Source organism: Styela clava, chromosome 3, assembly GCF_964204865.1.
Source record: "Styela clava chromosome 3, kaStyClav1.hap1.2, whole genome shotgun sequence".
Taxonomy (NCBI): domain Eukaryota; kingdom Metazoa; phylum Chordata; class Ascidiacea; order Stolidobranchia; family Styelidae; genus Styela; species Styela clava.
The window spans coordinates 4,404,129-4,429,646 of NC_135252.1; the positions used below are offsets into that span (position 1 = coordinate 4,404,129).

The following is a 25,518-nucleotide window of genomic DNA, read 5'->3' on the forward strand; positions in this document are numbered from 1 at the left end:
GATATATCATTAAATTACATGGCTACGTGTATGAAGATCGCTTGGAATATTTCACCCACGTTGTCTTTTATTTTGACCAGTGAGTAATTTCGTTCTTTTTATATAGATATGTTGGGGGGATCTGTTGTAACTTATATAATATTAAATTCACCCCAGGAAACATGACGGAAAAAATTTTATCTTTGCAATCGCTGAAATAAAAAAATAAATAATTATCCGTTTGTGCTTCTCAAATGATTTGCTGAACACTTGCGTCCCTTTTCTGGCTAATGTTTAACCTATTGTTTGAACTGCTTTTTATTGTGGAATCGTAAATGACACAGCCTGGTAGAACTGTATCATATTGTGAACAGAATATGTTGCTAAGTAAACAACATACACAATCTAAGGATAAGAAAATTCATTCCAGTTTTATAATTTCTGGATTTTGAAATTAGGCGTTGCACTTTGTGATATAAGGATTCAAGATGAATTGTAGCTTATACCGCCGAATGTTCCAACTCGCAGGGGGCGTTTCTTGTTGCCAATTTGACTTTCGATAGTATCACAATTCACAACGGTTAATACTAATAGGACTTTTATGAACACTATACTATGGCTGTTTTCGTTCGTACCTTTTACAGTTGTGTTCGGCATAGTTCGTTGAGTATTATATTACAGGTTTCATTGTTCTACAATAATGAATGTTATATCTGTTTCTAGTTTCCTTTGACTGCCGCATTCGCGTTCGATAGATGAAGACTGTATGTCGTTTAAACGCTGAACTGTATATATGCGTCATCCATCCTTTATTTCCGACTTGTGGCTTCAGAATTTACAGAAAACGCAAAAACATCGCCCACGACCCAGTGATACAGGATTGATGTTGAAAATTATTATAATGCCGATCATGTGCTGCCATACCTGGGCTGTTTACATCTAACACCCATATACCGCTGTTTTGAAAATTCACTTTGCTTAGTTCATTTTAGTATTGGATCTTCATTTTACTGAACGAATGTAGGAGGTGCGCGGTGTTCCGGAATAAAGTATATCTAAACTTGAATTTAAATTACTGTAATTCTAAATTTCATTTAATAAACGATTCAGAAACTTTTCGCATAGGATATACCAAATAATTTTGTTATGTATGTAACTGAAAATTGTTATGTTTTAGTTGCTTGAGAGAGACAGCTGTTTATTGGATGATCCAGCAGTAATGAAGCCTAGAACGTGTAGTTTATTTGGACTGTTATTGTAGACGTAATGGACAATTCATACTACACACGGATGTATCGGGGTGGTCGGAGGAGTAGCACAGAAACGTACACATCCAGCAGTGAAACAAACTCCGAGTCATCCGATTATGAGTATCGAATAACGAAAAGGTTTGACGATATACGTAATTATTCCAGTTCAACATCATCCGACGAATCCAGCGATTGTAGTTCGTCCAGTTACGAGTACAGTTGGAGAGAAGCAAAAAAGAGATCTAAAGATTATGAATATGTATGGACAGAAGCTAAGGCGGTTATACCATCAATTACTGCAATACCATGTACGGTGGATATAAACGGCACAAAGTTACCAGCTGTCAAAGGAAGTCGCTACACATTAGTTCCATTAAAGGCCGTTCTTGTAGTAAGCCTGCTGTATTTATTGTGTTTGTTATGTTACTTAAACTAGTATCAGACATTGGCAACGACGATACATTTCTAATATGATTTTAGGTATCTTTTGGTGAACCACCAAGCTTCAATCCTACTTCTTGAACTCGCTATGTAACATTGCACAGTATTTGTCGGCCGTTTTATCTTCGTTAAATAAATAATATGTCGTAACACTTACCTGAAAATAGTTAATAATTGCCCAAATAAATAAGTTCTCTGTAAGAACGCATTCCCATTACGTTATTAAATTTATTAAGACCATCGCTAGAGAAGTTGTAATAAAAAAGTGTAGTTGGAACTTGGAAGCATCAAAATGAAGCACTTGCACTGTTTTATTTAACGTTATACTTGTATTATTATTATTTTTTAATTATCTCAATATTTTGTTTATTGTGAATTTCAGATTCTGTTCCCAAACAATACTCCGGATGATCTAGAAGAGGGTTTGAGGATTCTTGATATTCATCAGCTCACTAAATCTGAAGCCGAAAAACTGACTGAATTTGTTAAATCTCTACATGAAATTGGAACGCGTTCGTTTACCGTTGGTGAAGAAATTTATGTTGCTAGTTTCTCTGCAGGGGAACCCGCCTGTGAACACAATTCATTGAAGGTAAGGTGGAAGCTGATTTCAGTTTATTTTTATGCACGAAACACACCTATCTTTGAGTTTTTTACAGGCGAAATATACATCCATTTTGGACACATTGGTAATTACTGCTACTGACTCGATAAAAGGATGCGATTCTGCCATAAAAACTTCACATAAACCAATGAGTAAGGATGAAGAAAAATCTGTACTACTGAAGCGTGGAAATCGGACTAAGTTGAAGAAAAATTCACTAAATCGTGAAAATGGCGAAGCAAGCCCGAGAACGGAGATGACAGATGAGAGAACATCGCAGGAAAGCGAAGACACCTCAGACTCGCCGAATTCCGAAGCAAGCGATAGTGTTTGTTTAATTCGTCATAAGATTCGTAATAAAAGGGCCGAAGAAAATAGAAATTCGCAAAAGAACGGATTGCTTGAAATAAAAGCAGCGTATACGCCTCAAAAACAGAAAGAGGTAGTTGTGTTGAAACATCTTTTTCCTGAAAATGAAGATGTTGAATCGGAGAGTGATGCGATTGCTTCCTCACACCTTGACGACGAAAAAGATCTGAAAACTTGCAAAACATCAACAGAGAAGCAAGATGATGACGTGAAGAGCCAAGGTAGAGACAAAAAAGAAACTTGCAAAACATCAAGAGAGAAGCAAGATCATTATGTGAAGGGTCAAGTTCGAGACGAAAAAGAAACTTGCAAAACATCAAGAGAGAAGCAAGATCATTATGTGAAGGGTCAAGTTCGAGACGAAAAAGAAACTTGCAAAACATCAAGAGAGAAGCAAGATCATTATGTGAAGGGTCAAGTTCGAGACGAAAAAGAAACTTGCAAAACATCAAGAGAGAAGCAAGATCATTATGTGAAGGGTCAAGTTCGAGACGAAAAAGAAACTTGCAAAACATCAACAGAGAAGCAAGATCATTATGTGAAGGGTCAAGTTCGAGACGAAAAAGAAACTTGCAAAACATCAAGAGAGAAGCAAGATCATTATGTGAAGGGTCAAGTTCGAGACGAAAAAGAAACTTGCAAAACATCAAGAGAGAAGCAAGATCATTATGTGAAGGGTCAAGTTCGAGACGAAAAAGAAACTTGCAAAACATCAACAGAGAAGCAAGATCATTATGTGAAGGGTCAAGTTCGAGACGAAAAAAAAACTTGCAAAACATCAACAGAGAAGCAAGATCATAACCTGGAGGACCAAGGTAAGATCTTATCAATGATATTTTAAATTTTTTGATGTTGTTTAATCGGAATCGTGTAAGATATACCGTTTAAAAGTCTGATAAACTAGTCTCTAACTATGGAACATTGGAAGACTGGATGCTTTGCAAATGTTGATGAAAACGTTCGAATGAATTACAAATATTTATTATTCTATGTTGGACAGAGGTATTGAATGCGGATTCGAAAAGTTTATTCGTATTCTAAGCTAGTGTAAAATGAAGTACCCAACACGGGATATTTATTTCGTATAGTCGTGTTAAGGGCTTGCCTTGAACGCATAGTTGTAGATGTTAATAAAAACAATAAAATACATCAAAAATTATACTTAATAGTTGGGTTTTTATTCGTACCCTTGTACGAATTTACCAACAACTCAATATTGGAATGCTTCAGTCAACTGTGTTTATTAATATGTCACGGTAATAAGTTTTTGGAAAATGCTGTCAGCATATACTTTCAGTTGGGGAAGAAGACATGGACACCTGGACTTCTTTACTGCTGCGACATAAAAATTCATCGCAGTGTTCTTCGGATTTAGTGACAGATGTGAGCACACTTTCAGTGAAAGATGATAAAGGTAATTTTTTTATTTTGAAATTTTACGAACGCTATATATATATATATATATATATTAGCGACAAACCTACTGGGTCAGAAAAATCGTTGTATGACGTGTTTGAAAAGTTCAAAAACGTGCTGTTTGTCTATGGTAATTGATTGAGCTGACTTATGTTAAAGCTTAACTTGAATATTCGGTGAAATATCGTCAGCGGAATCATAAAAAAATAGTAAAAACTTGTCATCGAATTGCAATTGTATGAACCAGAGCTGGAAAACTTGTGTTAAATAAATGAAAAACTTCACCCCACTATAGATAACTTCAAAGATAATTGTAAGCAAACTTTAGCTTTCCGTGCTGTATATTAGTGATTTTCAACCTTTGTTGGTCCGCAGAACACTTTCATGAATTTATTGCGGAATAGGAATTTTTTCAATGAGAATTGTTTTGCGCCTTCTCAAGCCGCAGCGCAGTGCGAAGGCGTTATGTAGAGGAAGACGCAATCGATAAGCCATTACGTGAACCACCCTGCGGCGGCGAGGATTCCAGCAATCCTCTTGCACATTGTCACATCAATCATGGGATACGAACCAGAGCCGGATATACCATTAGGCAAGATAGGTTAAAGCCTAGGGGCGGGCCTCAGATATCTAGGGCATTGACAATCAATTCTGAACCATTATTCATTTTAAATCATTTTTAAATTGTAAAGGCTTGTTTCATAATAATGTCAGTTTAATACGTTATAGATCTCATACATTTTAGTCAAGTTAATAATTCCAAATATTTATTGATTAAACAAAAAAATTCAAATACGACTGAATAAATGATTTAGTATAACTTTGAGCGGTGAACGGGTGCCTAATCCAACTGCTTGTGGATTGTATTAGGCTGGAGATATGTTTCATGATTTTACTTGCCACCAGTGTTCCGCGGAACTCCGATTGAATATCAATGCTATATACTATCGCCAAAAGCAATAATCGCATTGGATATCGAATACTATTATATTTCGTCCATATGCTGGACCTAAAAGAATTGACAAAGTAACCTGTAACATTTCTACTCAGTCTACCCTCAGATAAAAATAAACTACCTTGAACAAGTATGCCGAAAACGACTACGCCCAAGATTGACAAAGCCTTTCTCAGAAGGCTATTTGACAAAATAACTACCTCAATCAAGTATGCCGAAAACGACTATGTGAGATTGAACCATCCCTGCCAGTTCTTGTGGCCAATAAAATATGTATATTTTTTAAAACCTTTTATTTTTGTAAAACGGGTGGTAATAAATCGCCCTGTAACATTTCTACTCAGTCTATATCAGGGGTTCTCAACCTTTTTTATGTCACGTACCGCCCGAGGTACGAAACAATCAACGCGAACCCCCGTAATCAGGCATCGAACTAAGTTGTGATATGACTATCAATTTGTTGCAACAACAATTTATTGACCATATTGTAACTAAATTAAATATTCGCGTTGATATTATTGCCCTTGTCGTCTGCATAGCTAACGAGTTCTTAAAATCTCTCCCAAGTTTCAATATGCATAATCACTTTCTCCAACGCTCGCAGCACGCTGCCTTAGATATTTCAGTTTGCTTGCAAAGCCGTGAATTTCACATTGTTGCGTCACAATCACAACAACGCAAGAACATGGAAAATCTGCGTTTCAATTGGCACGCATTTTCCTCTGGTAGTAATAAAGGATAAACAGCATCACACGAAAACTCGACTGCCTTTCAAGTACCCCTGGAAATCTTCTCGTGAACCCCAGGTTGAGAACCCCTGGTCTATATAATGCTCAAATATAAGGCTGATTTTACTAAAAAATTAAAAGGGGATGCAGTATTTTTATTGAAATTTAATTAATCACTCTTTCAGCCGGATTGTTGATATTTTGAGTTGCTTTTTTATCAAAAAACCTTGACAATTATGACAATTATTGATAGATGCTCGTGGGCCATAGTGTTGGGCTCCGAGGGCCTCGAGTTTGACAGCGTACGTTTGTGGATATTTTACATATTCGATAAAAGAAATGATATAGTAATGCAGCGGTTCCCAGGGGGGGTGAGAATTGTGTTAAACTTAACTGATATATGAATGAATATGTTACCTGAATTGAATACTGTATTTATTATAAATATTTTATTGTTTCTTATTTTAAATGCTGTGTCTATGAATAAATAAATTGATGTGCGCCGTGAGTTTTCCCTGATAATTTGGCGCCACACGAACATAAAGTTTGGGAACCGCTGTAGTAATGTAATGACACAAAACCACACATGGTTCTGCCAAACACGACTTGCTGATACCACTAAAGTATCGTAAGTTTTATAAATCCGTTGACATAATTTTAGCACTCACCTCAAGGATTAGGCCCTACTTGATTGTACAACATCAAATCGCGATGAGTTCCACACTGATTATACATTGTATTACAGCGGTGATCAAAAATAAGTACACTGACAAGAAGAAACTCACCAAGAAAAATATACTTAAATGTGATGCTGAGTCGACGCAGTCTCGGAAATCGAAAATGGTAAAGGAAAAATCGGCATTGAAAAATACCTCAAATGATCACAATTTAAAATTGCTCAGCTCTGAAAAGGAATGTGAAATGGAGAATTCCGGTGTACATGAAGTTGCGAAAGAATTGCCTATTAAACACTTCATGGATAATGACATTGCTGCATCAGTCTGTGGTGTGAAAATTGGTTTCACTTTCAACAAAACGCTAAAAACTATCACCACCATGAATGAAGCTTTCATGGACAACGAAATTACTAATAACAAAAATGCCTCATGCACTCAAACAAATAACACATCCGAAACTTTTACTAGTAGCGATTGGAAAGTGACAGATTCCTATACCTGTGACAGTCCAGAAGGCGGAAAAAATGTTGAAACGGACTCTCATAAAAGTAGTCACAGCGAGAAGTCTATGGTACGAACTCCGGTTCGGACTTGTCGAGAATTATCTGAAAATAGCGAACAAATACCACCCGATCCACCTCGGAAGAGCAAATCTCCTAAACGCCAAACTGTCAAGCGAGAATGTGTTGAAAAGTTTCGTTCGGAAAGATCTGGTAAAAAGTCTGATAGGTCAGACAGAGATTCAAAAAAGTCTGCCAAGTCAGGTAAGGATGCAAACAGGTCATCTTACAAAGAAGAAATTCACAGTCCAAAAAAATCAACGTCCTACTCACGACATGAACACAAAAAGGAATTTTCCCGTGAAAGAGATTCAACCGAGGGACGAAAATGGAGAACATTTGAGAGATACGGAGGCTATGGGCAAAGTAATAACTATTATAGGAAGACACAGAGAATAGTGCAACGAACCCCACGATTTGCGCCCAACTATGCCAGATTACGGTTTGTGTACGATCCCAGTTTGTACTCGCCATTATCATCATCTGAAACCGATTTTGGAGACGAGGAAGAAGAAGAAGTAACTGAAGGAAAACCGAAGCACAAAGTTTTGCGAAGAAGGTCTTCCCGTGACAATTCCCGCTATCGATCACAAAACAGAAATAGTGGTTCTGCTGAGCGATCGTCTGATCGCAACTTCAAGTCCACCCGAAGTCCACCTCGAAGAATTCCTAATTGTGTTATAAGGCGAGAATTTAGTCCAGAGTCAGACAAAAAGAATGAAACAATACTTCCAGTTGGGGTACAAAATATAGATGCAGTTATACCATGTAATTCGAAGGATATTGAGAATCTTGTGACTGCTATCAGAAAGAAATGTGATAACGACGATTTTGCTTTTCTCAACCGCGAGCATAGTCGCCCATCTTTTAGGCAACGTCAATCACGAAATGTGAGGCGACCCCAACCACGAAGACGATCTCATTCTCCGTCATGCGCACCTGGATTTACACCGTCGCCCCCACGTCTCAGAAAAATGAAAAACTTTCGTCGCCGTTCTCTTTCCCCTGTTTCGCGGATAGAACGATCACCCTATTTTAAGTTGGAAACTGCTATGGCAGATATTGAATACATGAGAAACACTTTTCAGGATAATATACAGTATCCTACCACTGGACTGTATACAACTTCCCCTTTTACACCATTCAATTCAGTCAATGCATTTTCAGAGTTCGAACGAGTGTGGAATGTAGGCAAAGCAGGAAACAATGGTACAGACTCGCTTAACGTTGAACAACGTGAATCATATTTACCGCGTACCGCTGAAACAACTCGTTCTAAAATAGACAGACATTTCATAAACGGCGCTGTTAGTTTGTCCAGTGAGCTGAAGCGTTCTGATAATAGTCCGTTTACGCCAATTGCAAGTCAATTCAGTTTTAACGGCACACAACAGGCAGTACCCGTTTGTTCATTGTACTCATTTCAGCAGCGTGAGCAGACAGGAAGTTCTTTTCTGGTCGGAGAGTTTGAAAACATGCGAGTGCGTGAATTAACCGACTCGAATAAATATACAGATGGTGAAGTTATTATACTAAAAGGTGGTCATCGATATCTGGAAGACTCATCAGAGGAGATGTGGCCTTTTTTGACAGGCAATACTAATCAAGAGTCTTCGTTGGATGATAATTGTGATAGCGAGGTAGAAAATTTAATGTTCAGCAGACTTTCCGGACTTCGCAGAAAAAAAACTGAAGTGGTAAAGCGTAATGATTTCATGAAACCACAAACGAGCGAGTACGCAAATTCTTTAAAAGTAAGCGACAAACAATCGATTGCCTCTCATTTGGTATCTACCTCTTGTAATGTTGAAACAGTATTAACAACACTGGCTGAGTCGCAAGCAGTACAGCCTTCTATTGTTACCAGGAAGTACGGGGAAAATGGTGACTCAATTGACAGCCCACACATTGAACCGCGTACAAAAATTGATATAAGCGTTAATACGCTACCATCTGCAAAAATGACGGTGAGTGCGTCAGACACAATCACAGCACAAGGTACTGGAAATTCATTTAGTCGAAGTGTGTCTAGCAAAAATCCCACAACTTCAAGCGTTGCCGTTAACAGTTGTGTTCAAAAATCCGTCGTTCATGGAACTGCAGTCTCACCTAATGTTACCAATGCATTTGAGAAGGAAAGCAATATCAAGTCGCCCCTTAGTGACGTGAAGCCGCTGAAAGTTGTAGATAGTGCAGACAAGAAACCAAGCATAGAAGTAATACAGCAATCTGAATGTGAAATTAAAAAGAATGAAAATACTATAATATTGAATGATGCCAACGTAGCATGCCAGTCGACAGATACTGCAGATGTGCCTTCAAATAAAAAGGAAATATCAAATTCTGTGTTGTCGGATCAGTTAACGGGTAGCAATAGCCCAGTCGTTCCGAAAAAGATCCAATTGAAAAGGATGTTATTGGGAAGTGACGCGAAATCGTGGAAAAAACAAATGCTGCTGAAAGCCCAAAGTGTTCCGGTTAATGAGAGCGTGTTTATGGATAGTACTAATGTGTCAAAAAAATCAGAGAATAAATCGAATTTCTCCCAAAAGTCTTTTGGCGTCAACGAATGTCCTGTTTCCATGAAGGGAAATAGTTTTATGATAAAAAATATCTCCCAAGAATATGAACCTCAGATAACGAAAAACACTGCTGGGGAAATTATTACTGCAGAAAATCCCAATGTCTGTGATATACCTGATGAAGCTAAAGATTGTCAACAAATGACGAACAACCCTGTTTGTTCATCTGCAGGTGGTCTGGACCTCCGCCGAGAAAGTGAACCTCAATTATCGGAAAACGCTGTTGCGAAAATTGTTACTGCAGAAAAACAAAATGTCTGTGATATATCTGATGTAGCCAATGATTGCCAACAAATAGTAACGAACCCTATTTGTTCAACTACAAGTGGTTTGGACATTACAACTAGAAGCAGATATGAAAATCAATCTATGACACCAACAACGCCCGTTACCTCAGAAAGTAGTGAGAATTTATTAGTTCCTGCTACGAAAAATCCACAATTCAATCCTGCTTCCTCCATCGTCTCAGTTGTCGCAAAATCATTTGCCACTGTCTCCAAATCCTCAATCTCTTCATCAGCTGGCACAGATGGGGATTTAAGTAGTGCAAGGATATTTTCAAACGTTGGTCGATCGTCAGTTACAATTGTAAATGACTTAGTCACACCGATCGTTGAACCAAAAACTCCTACCGCCCTCGCTGCTAGGAGTACTTTCAGAGGACCACAGATAAGACAAATGAATACACCCATACCGAAATATCCTCCATCTGTTGAAACTTCAATTCAATCGAAAGCCGTTTCGAACAAACCTTATTTCAGGTCGTCGCGTCAACAAGTACCACAAGTTACATCGGACAATCGTCCCAGTATCTTCAAGCTCGCCTCTACCACCAGTGTCACTTCACCTAGTTACATTAGTACATCTCCTCCCATATCTGTAATCTGCTCAGTATCAAATCCTACAGTGTCTGCAGATGTACCGGTCTCGCCAGCTGTAATAAGTAGGATATCCTCTAAACAATCTTCGTCAGAATCACGGGAGATTCCACAACAAGCTGATGGTTTGTATTCTGCAGTGAAATATTCATCATACACTGGAGGGACGAATAATATCCAAATATCCAATCAGATGAGCACAAATCAAGTTAATCCAAAAACTGTGGCCCCGAAACCTTTGAAGTCAATTTTATACAAGCCACCAGTACCTGACGCCACAATACAAGCCGTAAAGCACCCAGAGAAGAAGAATGACTCACAGGAAAGTGTTTCTCTGAACACGTCTTGTACTGACTCGATAAAACAGTTTCCATCGGATACCATTCCAGATCGTAGAAATACATTTGAAGATCTGTTTCCAAAAACACACAATGGGTTGTTTCCGAAACGTAAGTTATCTAATAAAAATGCTAAATCTAACCAGAGGAAGCGTAGTTTTGGTACATCACTAAGGCAATCCCGGGGCCGTGGAGCGAAACGTGGAGGCGGCAGTCAGCGGGGAAGAAGAAAAAGAAGAAAGCGTTTACCTTCAATATCGTCTGACGAAGACATCATTGAGGAACTTAACGCTACTGCATGTTCATTCAAACCGAAAGCAGAGAGTCCGGTAGAAAATAGTGAATCGGCCGAATCCGGTGACGAGGACAGTGATGGCGGATTAGTTAGCTTCATGGAACAGTCTGAAGGCCAATTAGATGACTTCATGAGATTTGAGTTGAGAGAAGAACAGCGAAATAACAAAGAAAAAATATATTTGTCTGACAATCAGACCTTAACGGAAAATGAAAAAGCATTTAAATCTGGGTATACACGTTATGTTTCTTCAGGCAATTCCGAAGATCATGACGAAGAAGACATGATACCTTTGAGCCTAATAGCAAAACCTGGTGAAGAGATTGGAGATAACAAAAAAACAAATGCTGATCACAACGCTAATGACAACATATTTATCAAGATGTCAAGAGAGATTGCCGAGGAGAATAAGAAAAATTGTGCTGATTTTGATCCAGTTATCCACGAGCTATTGTATCCTCCATTTAATAAACCTCCGCACATGGTAAAAACTATGACCTCTCAAGATAAAAACGATTCCAACTTTATTAGAGAGCAAGATTCACGTAATAAAAAAAACGGAGACACTAGTATTGATGACAAAAAGAAAGTATCTCCAAGAAGTAACTTTTTTGAGAAGGTAGACATTCGTAGTTCCGCCACGTGCGATGATGATTCTCCCGCAAATGAAGATCTTAACAACCCAGAATCAGAAAAATCTGATGATGCTAAAAATAATAAAAATGAAATGGTATTAAACGTCTCTTCCACCGACAAAATGAAAAATGGCGCCGAAGATCAAACGCATCCAAGTAACATAAAGGAAACTTTCATTGGACAACACTGCACCGAGCGGGACCAAGCATCATCTTCTTTCTCCGAATCGAGTGATTTAACCAAAGGAAATTCGGATACTCCAAATGCTATTCCTTATGAAGCTCATCAAAATCCTGTTCAACCAATTCTTCCTACTCCTCCCACTTCTCCAAAATCTGTTAACTCGGATGATAAATCAGATAAAGCGACGGAAACTTCTTGTCAGCAGAATATTTCGTCTGGTTCTGACAAACCTATGCGAACGGAAAATGTTCAAGGTACAAGAAATTTGTGTGTTTTCTCATTCTTTTTTTTTTGTATTTAAAACGTCCATAAAAAATAGCATACAATAATTAACGATAAACAAGGACAAGTAAACAGTGTATAAAATTTACATACACAACAGTCAGACATACAATATTAAAAGATTAAATGACATATTAAAAGATCGTGGAACGTTCAAATAGTCTCACATGTTACGTATTTCATTCTCAGTTAACCACCGTGCCACTGTTGTTAAATCGCCATCCCGCTGTACCGGAACCAAAGAATTAGTTACGGATCAATATCACCATGAAAGTTGGATTAATAGTAAGACATAATGTTTTCTTTTTTGTACATCATTTGTGTGTCAATCGTTCTTGACTTTGGTGTTCCGCAGATGTATAATCTTTATTATTGCCCGTTTAACTAGACAATGTGTGTTTATCTGGAAACTTAATCGAAGCCGCTGCAGAACTTGCCGGAGTGAAAACGCGGACTCTCATAGGTGAGTGTTTCCGTGTTCATTGTGCAAGTTTGAAAATAGTTCAAGGCAGCACAAAAAGTATGAAAGTGTCCCTCTTTCTTTCTAATTAAGCTGACAGTTTATTGGTCCATTTAATGATATGGATTCGCCGATTTCGAATGTACGAATTTTTTATTTCCAGATTTATTAGTTCTTCTGTATATACAGGTGGAAACTTTTTACCGTCAAAACCCACTCCCCAGAGTGCAGTTGAATGTGCTGAACCAGTTACTCCAATAAGGCGTGGTGAGTTTAGATTAACGTATATTTACTCACTATGGAAGTTCATCTTGTCTATGGACGCTTCACTATCTCTACACATCGATGCTGCATAACCAAATTAGCATATGTCACATTTTGAGATTAAAAAAATTGCATTATTGTTTTAGTTTGGTTCTAACAGCTATTCTTAAAATGAACATGAGGCAGTAAATTATCTAAAATCCAAACGTAGAGCAGCTTTGAAACCCAGACCAAAGACCTAGTCCATAATGGCATAATATCGAAAAAAGCATTTCTGAAGAATATGACGTAAGCTACTCTTTACTATGACTACTTTTAACTATGACGATCTTTAGTGTGAATCGTGTGTTGGGATAATTATACCGACGTTGCAGATTGGACATCATTAGTTCGAACCCTAATCAGTTGAATCAATATTCAACACAATCCCAACTTCTCGCATATAGCATGTGCCTTATATAAGTAACAGCTACAATGCCTACATATAATCGGCAGTCATTATCCCTAATCTGTTGTTCCATTTTCTCTACCTGGCTTCTCTAATTTAGATTCCAATGACCAGTTGGAAAATATACAACTTCACATTTCACCCATCAACACATTGAACGAAACGTTTACCAGCTGGCATATGCCCGAAGCTGAGAGTTGTCACGGATTTCTCGAAGTATGCATGTCTGTACATCCAAATAGTGTATATGCTCTACGTCGTATCCCGTATGTCAAAACAACGACTATTGTGACAGAATCGACGAGTTCGAGTGCCAACACCATGTTTGTTAGAGGTCAACCCAGTTTCTTGGGGGCGAATGAAGCAGGAATGGAGTTACCTACATCAAGCGCCTGTGCTACTTATATTCGCCTTCGAGATATTATTTCATTGCTGAAAATCCATTACGAAGCATTGTATTCCCTTGTAGTTCGATGTGATGCAGGGATGTTTTGGCCTAATGCTTATGCACAGAAGCTATTTTCTTTCGTCTACGATCCGGTATGTGACACTGACGGGAACATGGCGAAAATGACATTGAGAAATGTCCGCAGTACTAAAGCTCAACATTTTTTGGGTCACATGATTATATTGGACAAGTTCTTGCATTGTATTTTGCCGGTATGTATCTTAACAACTTAACGTACATAATGACATAATACTTTGACAAAGTTGTATGCATTAGGCTCATAACTAAGCATAATTAAATATTTACGAGCGTTTTAAATCATATTTATTATTTACAATCAGTAAAAGTCATTGTACACAAATTACGAAAAAGGAGTAAGATGTTAGAGTGATAAGTGTTTTTTTATTTCAAGACGCTTAACCACGTATTTCGCTCCAAACGATGCCCTATTCATGCAGCCACTGATATATTTTAACAAAAATAATAACCTTACCGGTTTGGTATTGCCTACCCACTTTATTACGCAATAGGTAAAGTGGGGACATAGTTTATTTTTTGCAATCATTCAAAATCAATCGTACGATACACAAATAACAAGTAAAGAGTAACCACGCCGTTTATTCATGCCTTTCGCTTCGAACAGGCTCACTGTTACCCAACGAGCTACTATTATCTGCGAGAGCTAGAAACTTTCCGGATCGGTACTCCCTACCCAATATATTAAACGCTGGATGAGGTAGAGGGCACGGGATTTGAACCCGAGGTGTGTAATCTTCGATGCCAGCACCGTCAAGTCGAAGACTTTGACCGCTAGGCCATTCGCAGGAAACCAAGGCCGCTGTTAGTTTTTGTTCGTTAAATTTTTTGATAAAAACCCTAGTTGTGACCAGTGGACGACTTTTTCTTAAAATTATGCTAAAGTCTAAACTATAAGTTAAATAGATAAAAATCTTAAGTCCGAAACGTAGAATGTATCGATAAAATCTGACAAAACTATTATAAAACTTCTCCATCATCAAATTGATTTTCTCTGCGTGTTTTTAGAAATTTTACCATGAAGGTTTGGGAGTTCTTTCTTGTGATGTTCCGAAATACGTCAACGTCAAGATTTTTAAACCGATTTCTGATATCGACAAAGAAGTGATAAAGGTATGCAAATGAAATTTTATGCAAGCTTTATGACATACATTGTGGTTTTTAAAATAACCCTTCCTTTTTGTATTTATCAATTTGAATTTATTAAGCCTGACTCTCATGTAACAGTATATTCGTTGCTTCATTCCTCTAACAATGACTTTGCTTTCAGATTTTTCAGAAACCGTACGAATACAACTCGGTGTTGCGTGGTAAGGACGACAGAATCAAATGCAAGGTTATGGAGAAACTCAAATTACCACCAGATTGTAACAAGAATCGAAAGAGATCTGCAAGCAATGATTCCACGGATTCTGTTAAAAGAAGAAAATCGTGTACTCCGGGCCTAGTGGGTCAAGTAACCTCCGGGACCGTACCGCGTGTTTCTACTTTTGCTTTCAGCCAGCCTGTTGCTTGCACAACTTCAAATTCCATAAGACCCTACTGCCAAGTAAACGTAACAAATCTTTCTATCATTAATGCTAACGTAGTACAAACCCAGTCATCTAATATATTTTCTCAAAACAAGATGTATGGTAACGGTGTGAACAGACCTGCCCAAGAAACGTTTCCTGGTGCTGTGAATACAAGACCTTGGTTTTCTCCTCAATTCCATCCTACATTTACTTGTCAGTCACAATCCTCAAAGAATATTGGTACGAATACTTGTTATGCACAAACTCTTCCAAAGCTGGTTCAATCTGAAGATCTGACTTCTTCGTCATTGGTGATGCCAACGCCAGTTACCAATCTGAACCACTGTAACAGGCTTCCTCAATTTTCGAAGGCCTTTTTACGGCCGAGTGTATTTTGCAAATCAGTGGAACATCCTGTGTTATCATCTACTATCGAGGGTACTCATGAAAAGCCTAGAATGGCTAATGCCATGGGAAACTTCAATGTTACTTCGGAACGTGTAGCACATCGAGTCGCACCTACGACAGCTACGTCTTCTTCACCGGATCCAGAATTTGCATTAACTTCCATCTTCGGTATGAATGATCAGAGACGAGGTTTAACGAAAAGTACATATGCTGTAGGTGGCGCAGAAACTCGAGTTACACCATCCAACTTGTTGACCACAAAGGAATTCTTATTGAATGCATCAAAAGTGATAAGCGTGCAGAATACGACTAACAAAGACGAAGGTATGATTATTTTTATTCATAACTTTTTTCTCGCCATTTAAAAGTGAATTTACTTATATAGTGCATGGTTAAGCATACTAATATAAACACATATTTTTGTCTTTGGTATTTTAGGGACTTTTCGTTCTATTTATTATATCGTCAATCCTGGTGTGCTGTACCTGTGTCTACAGTTTTTCTTTAATTTTTTGGGCTACTTTTTGTTATCTACTGTAATTTTTAATTTTGACTTGGCGTTTTGCTTTGTACTGGCAATTTGGTTATCTTATTAGATACCTATATGTCTCTGCCTGTGATTCTTCAGTACTTGGTGTTATTATTTATCTGTGTATATAGGTGAAACGGGACTGGTTCAGAAATTGCGAAGTCGAAACACTTTGCTAAAATCCGGACTATCTGAAGCCGGGGATGTTATATCAGAACCTACTGACACAGCCGGTAAAAATTGCGTGCTAATCGCATTTCTTGCATCTCATCTTTATCTTATTCACTCATTAATCTTTACCATAACGCTGGAAATGTTGATTTAACCATGTTAAATTTCACGTTGATTTAAGATTTCTTGTGTTGCGCATGGCCATATATATATTTTACACGGTATCAAGAAACACTTCAAAGTTTTTTCTTTCATAACTTTTTATTTTAAATTCATTTGTGTCTGCTTGTCCCATAATTCCAAACTAAGGGATTTCTGCTAAGGTCGGCGTCATTGCTATTCGATAAGACAAAAATAGTGGTTTTCCATAACCAATATACATAAATAATAGAAATACACTTTGTACACATGCTGAGTTTCAAGTCGCGTTTTTACTTTTGCAGAGCTTTTTTTAGAAAGTTTGTGCCCATAACAAAACAGTCCTAATGCTAATCGCTTTTCATTTAGTTAACTTTATTTCTGAAGCTTGCCTACTTACAATGTCAAACGATAGGGTACCCGTGTTGTTCTACGTGTGAAATTCAAGTAATATGTTTCGCAGAAAGTTTCAAAAGAGCGGTGATTCGAATTATAATAATCAAACAAATTTTCAAGAACGAAAAGTATGGAACAAGAAGAGAATTCTAATTTGGAATATTTTCTGAAATGTGAATAAAATTAGATCGATATGAATAATGACTAATAAGAAAAAATCTATTAACATGCACAGTATTCAAATTTATTTAATATTGTCACGTACGCGCGGTAACTAAACATGGCGGTTTTTTTTTTCATCTATGTGGCTTAAAACTAAAGAAATTCTCCCAACTGTGGGTGGATCGCGTGCTTGTTCTGTAAATCAAAATGTCGTGAACTACTTCGTCAATTTTATAATCAACTGATATGTAACATCAAGGCATTATGTTAGTATTCCATATTTCCAATTATACCTCAACGAAACATAATACATCAAACGCTACTGTACTGTTCTACAAGAAGAGGAACTCCTGAAATATGCGCACCAAGATGGCGCACAAGCTGAATTCAGGTTGTGTACCAGGTTAGGGTTCAGGTTATGCGACATCTTGGTGCGCATACTTCAGGAGCACCCAAGAAGAAGATAACTGAATAACTGCATTCATATTTTTTGGAGACTTTATGTTAAAATATAGAATCAGAATTAGGTTGTAATGAACATGCAGCCGATGGTGATTTTTGTTCTAAATAACAAAGCAAAAACCCGCGTTTCAACGTGATTAATTGTATTGAATCTTTTAGTCGCGCTAGTTTTTAGTTTTTTTTTTCATTTTATAGCTAAAAGACCTGGATCATAGCAGAAACTTAGTCACCGAGGTTCCGGTTAAATTTACGTGTCTTATTTGTGATTGTAGAGTTAAATATTTTGTTTTGTTTGATGGTAAAATCTACCTATTTCGTTTTATCAAAACAATACTACAAATAAGCGAGTTCTTTGTGGGATATTGTTTTGGAAATGGCATAAATCGCCGAATAGTATAGTTCTATCAACAATTGATCTGCCTTTACAGTACTGTTAAACATGCTTGATACAGCGTCATATATTTAACAGACACAGCAAATCAGATTTCGATTGCTACCGCAAGCGAGATCACATTGCCAACTTCTGAAACAAACAACATTGGTAATATTCTTGAATGAAAGTTAATTAACTCTGCAGTCGTAATTGAATATCTGGTGCTGGTAGAAAACTGTTAATATTTGTTTGTCGTTTCATTAGTATTGTAATTGTTGTCATTAGTTGTAGATTCTGTGGAAGTTTTTTTTTATTCATTTTAATCAATAATGGGACGCAAACATACGCCTCTGATTTTTCTGTTTTTCTGCTTTTTTATTGAGAATCAAGCTTTCCTTTGTCGTAGTCTGGAAGCAAGACTGCACGTAATCTTTAATAATATATGCTTTTCTGCTATCGCTGCCTCTTCTACCAGTTTGCTGATATAATGAGACTATGCGCTTATTGTCAACGAATGTGATGGACTCAATCTTAACATAAAATGCATGTCAGATAAATTCGAGTTTGTTAAAATCAGCATTTTTTCACTTTCCCGCTATTTATTGAAGCCACGAGGGTCATGTTCTCAGTGTAAATATAGCCTGAACTTCGTGATTCATTGCATGCAACATACTCGATGGTAATTCGTAGATTTTAATTTATTTCTAATAGGTTTGCAACAATTATTTCCAGGCGTTCCATGTTTGTTCACCTATCTATTGGATAATTAGAAACTTTATTTAATAATCATTTAATTTCTGTTATGTAAAATCAAACTTTACATTTATTCATCGAAGTAGGTCCGTTATGGATTTTTCAGCATACATTTTTACATCTCCTATATATTATATTTGCTCTTATGAAATTCTATATATTTTATATAAAATTTTCATATATATAATATGTTTATTTTAATAGGTATTTCAAATTGCCTCACTAAACTAGGTCTTTTCCGAGAGCCACACCATGTAATATTTACCTATTTTTGAAAGAACTGCAATATTTCCTGTTTGGTATGTTTCATATCTAGTTTAATACAACTTGGTGGGCTGACTGGCATGGGGATTGAACCCGAGATATTAATCTTCAACGCCTACATAATTAAGTCCAACGCGTCAACCACGAGGCAACTTGAATATCACCGAGAAGATAAAACCGAACCAACATATTGTTTAAAATGCATTACTGGACTCTTCCTGAATTTTTAGAATCTACGGCGACCGATGTTTACAGTATTTCATCACCGTCCGATACACTACAATTAACTGGAGAAGCCATCAGTCGGCGAGGAAGGAAGAAGTTATTGGAAATAATGACGGCAGATGCAGGTTTGCTTCATACTAAACCGGTGGATTTCTCAAAAATTATGAACTCGTGTCCAATCTCATAACTTTTGCTGCATTTTAATATTTCTGTGCAGAATAGATATATATATATAAATCTCGCGATACACCTGATGTAAATTGGATTTACCTTCCAAAATTTCCACAAGCTCAAAATACTGGTATCCTGAGCAGTATCTACTGGGGCTGGGTCAGTTGTTATACAACATGCGTTATTATTAAAACATAAAAAAGTATGAATTGTGTCACTTAGTTGTTTTTGATATTGCTATAATATTTCTCCTAGAATTAGATTATCAGATATAAATATATATACATTGACAATCATGGTATTGTTGCTAACAAAATTTTCAAATAAATAGACACCACGGTAAAGATTGGAAATGATAGTCTACTTTCTGAATCTGGTTCAAAACCAGCCGCAGTTTACCTCTACTGAATTTACATTATTTATCTTAAAGATGTCATTTTCAAGTATTTTTCATACATATCAGATTCAGAATCTGGACACTTGTCGGGAGTTGTCAGCAAATTAAAGTCCAGAGTAGAAGAGAAGGTTACTGACGCCAAACTAAAGCAGAAAAGAAAGGGTGTGAAGCAAAAAAGAAAAAAGTGAAATGACGAACCAAAAATAAAACACCATAAATAAATTATTTGGTACTTGACAGTATTTATGATTTTGTGATCGCCTAATTGTGTTATATAAGATATTTCCTATCGGAATATCAGCATTTATTGATTTGAAAGCATGTGAACATCGTAATTAGCTATTGGCCCCAATCTGTGTATAAAGTAGCCTATGTCGCTTATAGATTGTTCTACTTACGTGTGTTTATAATTTTGTTTTGAAGTGTTTTAAAATTATCGTGTGAACTATTTAGATCTTATTTTTCGTAAATCGAGCCTTGCTTGCATTTTGTCTTTATTTATTTTTTGCTAAAATCAAATTTTCAACAAGAGATTTCAGTATAAGACTTGTCACTCCATAATATGCATATCAATAAAATCTAGGACAGAACTATTAATGGGAGACGATATACCATGTATTAAATGCGATAACATAGGTGTGTAATTACACACATCTGATTTGTTTGGTGCTTTTGCTGATTTATTGCAAGTATTTCGGAGTATGCCTGCTCAGACTTGTTGGAGTTCAATTTCTACTGTTTCTTTCCCATATTTTCGGCGATTCTTTTCGTATATGCAACTTCAAATAAAATGCAAAGTTTCGTAAAAATCTCAATGCTGACTTTCTTGGCAAGTCGTCTTAATTCACAACTGAGCAAACATTGCATTGAATTCTGTCCTTATTTAGATGTTGGTGCTTGTAAGGTTTTGAATTGGTTCGGGTAACCACTTGTAAAAGTCAGCTCCTAATACCCGAGCAATACATTTGAAACTAAACTAATTATCTCGATCGATTCGAACCGGTAACCGGAGGATATGCGTGGTTCGTCATGTGATTTCAACGTAACTATATACTACTGCATTTAGGCATGCTCTCGGTCTCTCCCAAAATTAATATGAAAATTCTTTTTATATATATCGCAAGAGCAAATGCTACTAAATGATTTTAGTTAAGTTATTGGCGTTAAAGTAGGGAAGAAGAAATTGTTAGTTTGCAGTAAGGTGAATGTCTCGTTCTATTCTTTCATAAATATGTTAGATAAGCCGATTGGAAATATGAGCTCCCCCGAAATTGCTATTTGTTTTGGAACCTTCAAAGAGCAGCCATATGTAGTCTCACTATGAAGAAACCTAACTTTAGTACAGCTACCGTTACATTTGATGCGAAACTTGTATTCAACTTTATTCCATCAAGTATTTTTTTCGCTAAAGGTCGTGCAATGGAGGCGCAGTTCTTACCACTTCATGGCAGCTCCTGCCACAAAAGAACCGCGGTAGCTCTTGCCATGGTTTTATAGCGCTATTCCTTAATCAGTATTAACGGTATATTCACAAATTAATGTGCCAGATATTAATTGATCATGTGGAATTATATCTACTTGAACCCTAACCCCAAATCCATCGAAACTGTATTACGGCCCACCTACCGTGGTTACGGCAGCAAAATTTTACCTGCCATTGGTTTTCAATTTGCTGCCGCGGTAACGGCAGCTCGTCATTGGTTTGTGCCTTGTGGCAGCTAAAAAGTCAGTCGCCATAGGTTTGGCCCATTGAGTGTTAGGTTTGGCCCATTGAGTGTTACACTGGTTACACCTCAATTGTTTGGCCGTAGCGGCCATGGTATGGAAACACCGCCATGGTTTTGCGGCAGCTGCAGACGCCACAGAACACTCAAAACTGCACTTGGTGCAATGGGAAAATAGTGTTTTCAATCAAGTCGTTGCTCGTGCTGTGCCATCGGTGTTGATGTCTGGTCGCGAAATTGATAAAATAAAAATGTGTTATTATCAGGGATTGTGATTTAGTGGGTAATGTTCAAGGAGCAGGTGAGACAGCATTCGTTTTCATATTCCTGTATTCAATACCGGTACGGTACTAAGGTATGCACAGATAGTTTTATACAGTTGTAGTTATGAACCAACTGAATTGTTATTAAACAATTTGAATTGATTTTCAAAATCAATCTGAGAATCTTGTTTTAAATTGAAAAAGGTGGTCTACATCTCAACCGAACAAAGTACTCTAATAGGTACTGTATTACAGGTATTAAGCATATTGGTATACTGGGATTTCTGCGGTTGGGTATAACTAGTTTGCCAAAATACATGTTTTAAATGTATTAGCTGAATAGTCTATCTGAATATAGTGTGAAGCAGTGCGTTTCAAACTATTCATCACGACCCACTTGGTAGGCCAAAAATAATAAAATTGGTACCGGTAACACCTTTACAGCGTTTAATTAGTCGATGTGTTTGCATACCTATTCTCGCATGATGGTGGTCTCAGTAACGTACCTTTTCCAAATCTTTTAAATTTGATCGATATTTTGGTTTAACATAAGTTAGTATCGAAAAAGATTTTACAGCAACTCCCATTGAGGCGATCAAGCTTTCACGTGACCCACTATGGACGTGGGGTCGGAATCCCCTCCATAAAAAAAGGATACCATAACTGTTTTAGTATTTGACATCGAACAGGCAAAAGTATATGTTTTGTTCCAGCATAATATTTATGATCAAAGAACATATGGTATGTATGATTAGCGCTTCTCAGAGTTTCAATCCACGTTTTGAAGTAAGCCACTCTTCGTGTTAACGAATACTATTATCCAGTGGTATGAGTGATATTGTATGATCAAAATTCTCATTTAGTTGGTAGTACACACACAGTACACTTTATATATTAATATATCATATATGGCAGTGGTTCCCAAAGGGTGCGACGAGTTGCTAAGTGTGCTGCAAAATTTAACTGAATTGTGTTAGACATAACTAAAATAGGATTGAATTTTGTACATATTGTATTTATTATGAATGTTTTATTGTTTCTTATTTCAAATGCTGTGTATATGAATCAATAAATTCATATTACATTTCGATGTCATTTATACTTTCTGTTTTGTGATTAAAATAACTTAGTTGAACCCTGAAAGAGGTTCTTTGACTTGATCTTCAAATTATGATAAAATAAATAATTGAAATCCAATTAACTGCATGTTTTAAAAATTTATTTTCAGAAAAATTTTCAGGGTATGCCTCCCACAAATTTACAATGTTGTAATTAATCTTTGGCTTCTGGTGTATTGGTTGTCAGTTGTGCATTCCTTATATTTATGAATGTGTGCACACGACCTCACTTTGAAAACCTTGTCTAATGTATTTATATATGTTGAGTTGATCAGTTAAGTATATCACTGTTGCTGTTAGGACAAAAAGTATTGTTTTCTTTTTGCAACTGGACAAATCTCTTCCATAGTAGATAAACATGGAAAGTATCTGAGAAAGCGTTTTATGTTTTGTTATTCAATTGTTTCTCCACTACTTGGGCTCATTATTTGAATCTATATCTGGATGCTTTTGAATCGCCAGTGTGTGAGTTTCAAGATGAGCAATTTCATAGCAGATATATTTTCAACATGGTTCCACAAACTCATATTAATATTATCTCATATGTTATCAAGTCAACTTTGTCACATGTTTAACCGAAATCATCATAGGGCATATCCAGCTGACGATCTTTTATTCAGTTGAGAATGAGATAGAAATTTTTTCACAGTTTATGCGAATTATCTTTGTATTATACAAAAGTCTAATTTTTCTAGATAATGTTCATTCTCCTGCTAAGGAAGTGTTTCACATATGGCGAACTGTCCAGATGCTGGTTTCGTAGTCAATTGTGCTTTTGAAGAATGAAAATCTGAGAAGGTGGCTAGAGTTGTTTGTTTAAAAACGTTCATATACTAGCGTTACAGCCTCAAGATTAAACTAGAACATTTTTTTTGTTTTCTCAGAATTTATTAGTGACTATACATGCTCCAAGCTTTGTTCAATTATTTTATGGGTTTAATCAGCGGTTCCCAACCTTTTTACCCTGGCGGACCGGTAAATTAGATTAAATGTACTCGCGGACCGGCAAAAAATCAAAATGGCCGGAACAGAAAAGAATAACATATTTTAGCGTAACATAATGCAATGTCAGGCACTCAATATGCTTTTAGACAAAAAAAGAACACTTAAAAACATTTCACACGGAAAAAAACTATCATATAATGTGCCGACCAAAAATTAAAAATAAGTGAAACATAAATAATACCATATATTTGCGTAATGAATTGAAGTGCTGGGCACCCATTATGCGTAAGAAAGGCACGCATTAAATATCTCACATAAAAAACAGGTACATGCCAAATCATGTACAAACACAATTACCTCCTGTGAGAATTTTGCTGCTGTTTCGTTTTCAATATAAGATTGCAAACGAGGCATCAAAGAAGTTTTTGCAACACGTAGCTCTGCAGCCGCGTGGTCATATTAATCTGGGGAAAAGCATGCAGAACAGAAAAAGCACGCGTGCCGATTTTGAGGCTTCTCAATTTTGCGAGATTTGATGGAGCGCATTCGCGATGAATCGGAGTCGAAAAGTGTGAATGCTCGGCGTCAAGATGTCCCGAAAGACGGCGGAAGATAATTGCGTAATGAGCCAACGCAACTGTGTCTACGGTAAAGCGATTGAGACGGCATAAAAACATCAAAACAACATAATTTCTCGCGGACCGGCAAAAGAGCTTCGCGGACCGACACCGGTCCGCGGACCAGCGGTTGGGAACCACTGGTTTAAATCATGTTTATTATGTACAGGACACTTCTCATGGGATGGTTCATAACCACTGTCTAGTCTAGCTGATTACCCATACCATAGAACAGGGTGGTCCAAGGTTGTCGGCTCCGCGGGCCACAAATTAATTTTTTTATTGTTCGCGGGCCACAATAGTGCCAAGAATAGGTAAACAGTGCAATACAGTACAAACACTTTTATTGTGCAAACACATAGTTATCAGACATAGCCATCCCGGGCTAATAAAATCAACATTCGATTTTTAGTTTTCTATGATGTCTATATTGTAAGCATATATTCCCGACCTAAAAGATCATCCAACTTTGCTATTTGCCTCAGCTAGCCATAACACTAGTCAATTCAGTGACATTAGTGATGTAACAATAGGTCAAAAGATTTTTCTGATTAATTCGATTACGAAACAGCACGAAATGCGATTCATTGATTACTCTTCGAATGTGACGCGGGCCACAGATAATGAAGCGGCGGGCCACATGTGGCCCGCGGGCCTGGGTTTGAACCACCCTGCCATAGAATTTCCACTCCTATCAAGATTTATATAAAAACTCATCTCATGTAGTTTTAAATAAGAATAACATAATCTCTTTCCACCAAATAGTAAGAATATTTGTAAACTTCCCTCAGATCACAATCTAACTTCTTCAGCCTAATAATATTTAACTCAATCAAATAGCAAATGTTCAAACTATGCAAATTTTATATAATTATTTGGCTTGCAAATGCGAGTGTAAAGAGTATGTATGTTTGTTTTATGTAGTGCGATATGGATGTCCCAACCTAAAAATTGTTGCTATTTGGTACATATTAACTGTCAAACTTATTCTGGGCACTGTTGGCGCCGTGGAGCTGTGTATATAACGTACATTTGATATCGCGTTCACATTTCCTCCGC

At 37.0% G+C, this 25,518-nt stretch overlaps 1 protein-coding gene across 5 annotated transcripts; it reads left to right on the plus strand.

The window, feature by feature from the left end:
• Nucleotides 1–363: 363 nt before the first annotated feature.
• Nucleotides 364–20,225, plus strand: LOC120341995 (uncharacterized). 5 transcript variants are annotated; one of them, XM_078110350.1, is made up of 15 exons: nt 364–1,620; nt 2,053–2,262; nt 2,330–3,458; nt 3,941–4,057; nt 6,488–12,145; nt 12,363–12,458; nt 12,562–12,636; nt 12,823–12,900; nt 13,446–14,005; nt 14,838–14,942; nt 15,100–16,075; nt 16,412–16,513; nt 18,079–18,150; nt 19,230–19,349; nt 19,859–20,225. In XM_078110350.1, the coding sequence occupies exons 1-15, from the start codon at nt 1,246–1,248 to the stop codon at nt 19,978–19,980; spliced, it is 9,795 nt and encodes a 3,264-aa protein (XP_077966476.1). In that variant the 5' UTR covers nt 364–1,245; the 3' UTR covers nt 19,981–20,225. The 5 variants fall into 5 exon arrangements, with proteins under 5 accessions (XP_077966476.1, XP_077966477.1, XP_077966479.1 ...); XM_078110351.1 differs by lacking the exon at nt 18,079–18,150; XM_078110353.1 differs by lacking the exon at nt 16,412–16,513.
• The last annotated feature ends 5,293 nt before the right edge of the window (nt 20,226–25,518 follow it).

Excerpts from the sequence above, each read along its gene's own strand:
- LOC120341995 (XM_078110350.1), top strand. The coding sequence starts at position 1,246 with ATGGACAATTCATACTACACACGGATGTATCGGGGTGGTCGGAGGAGT. Across the intron at positions 1,621-2,052 it reads CATTAAAGGCCGTTCTTGTA|ATTCTGTTCCCAAACAATAC; the intron begins GTAAGCCTGCTG and ends TGTGAATTTCAG. Across the intron at positions 12,459-12,561 it reads CCATGAAAGTTGGATTAATA|ACAATGTGTGTTTATCTGGA; the intron begins GTAAGACATAAT and ends CCGTTTAACTAG.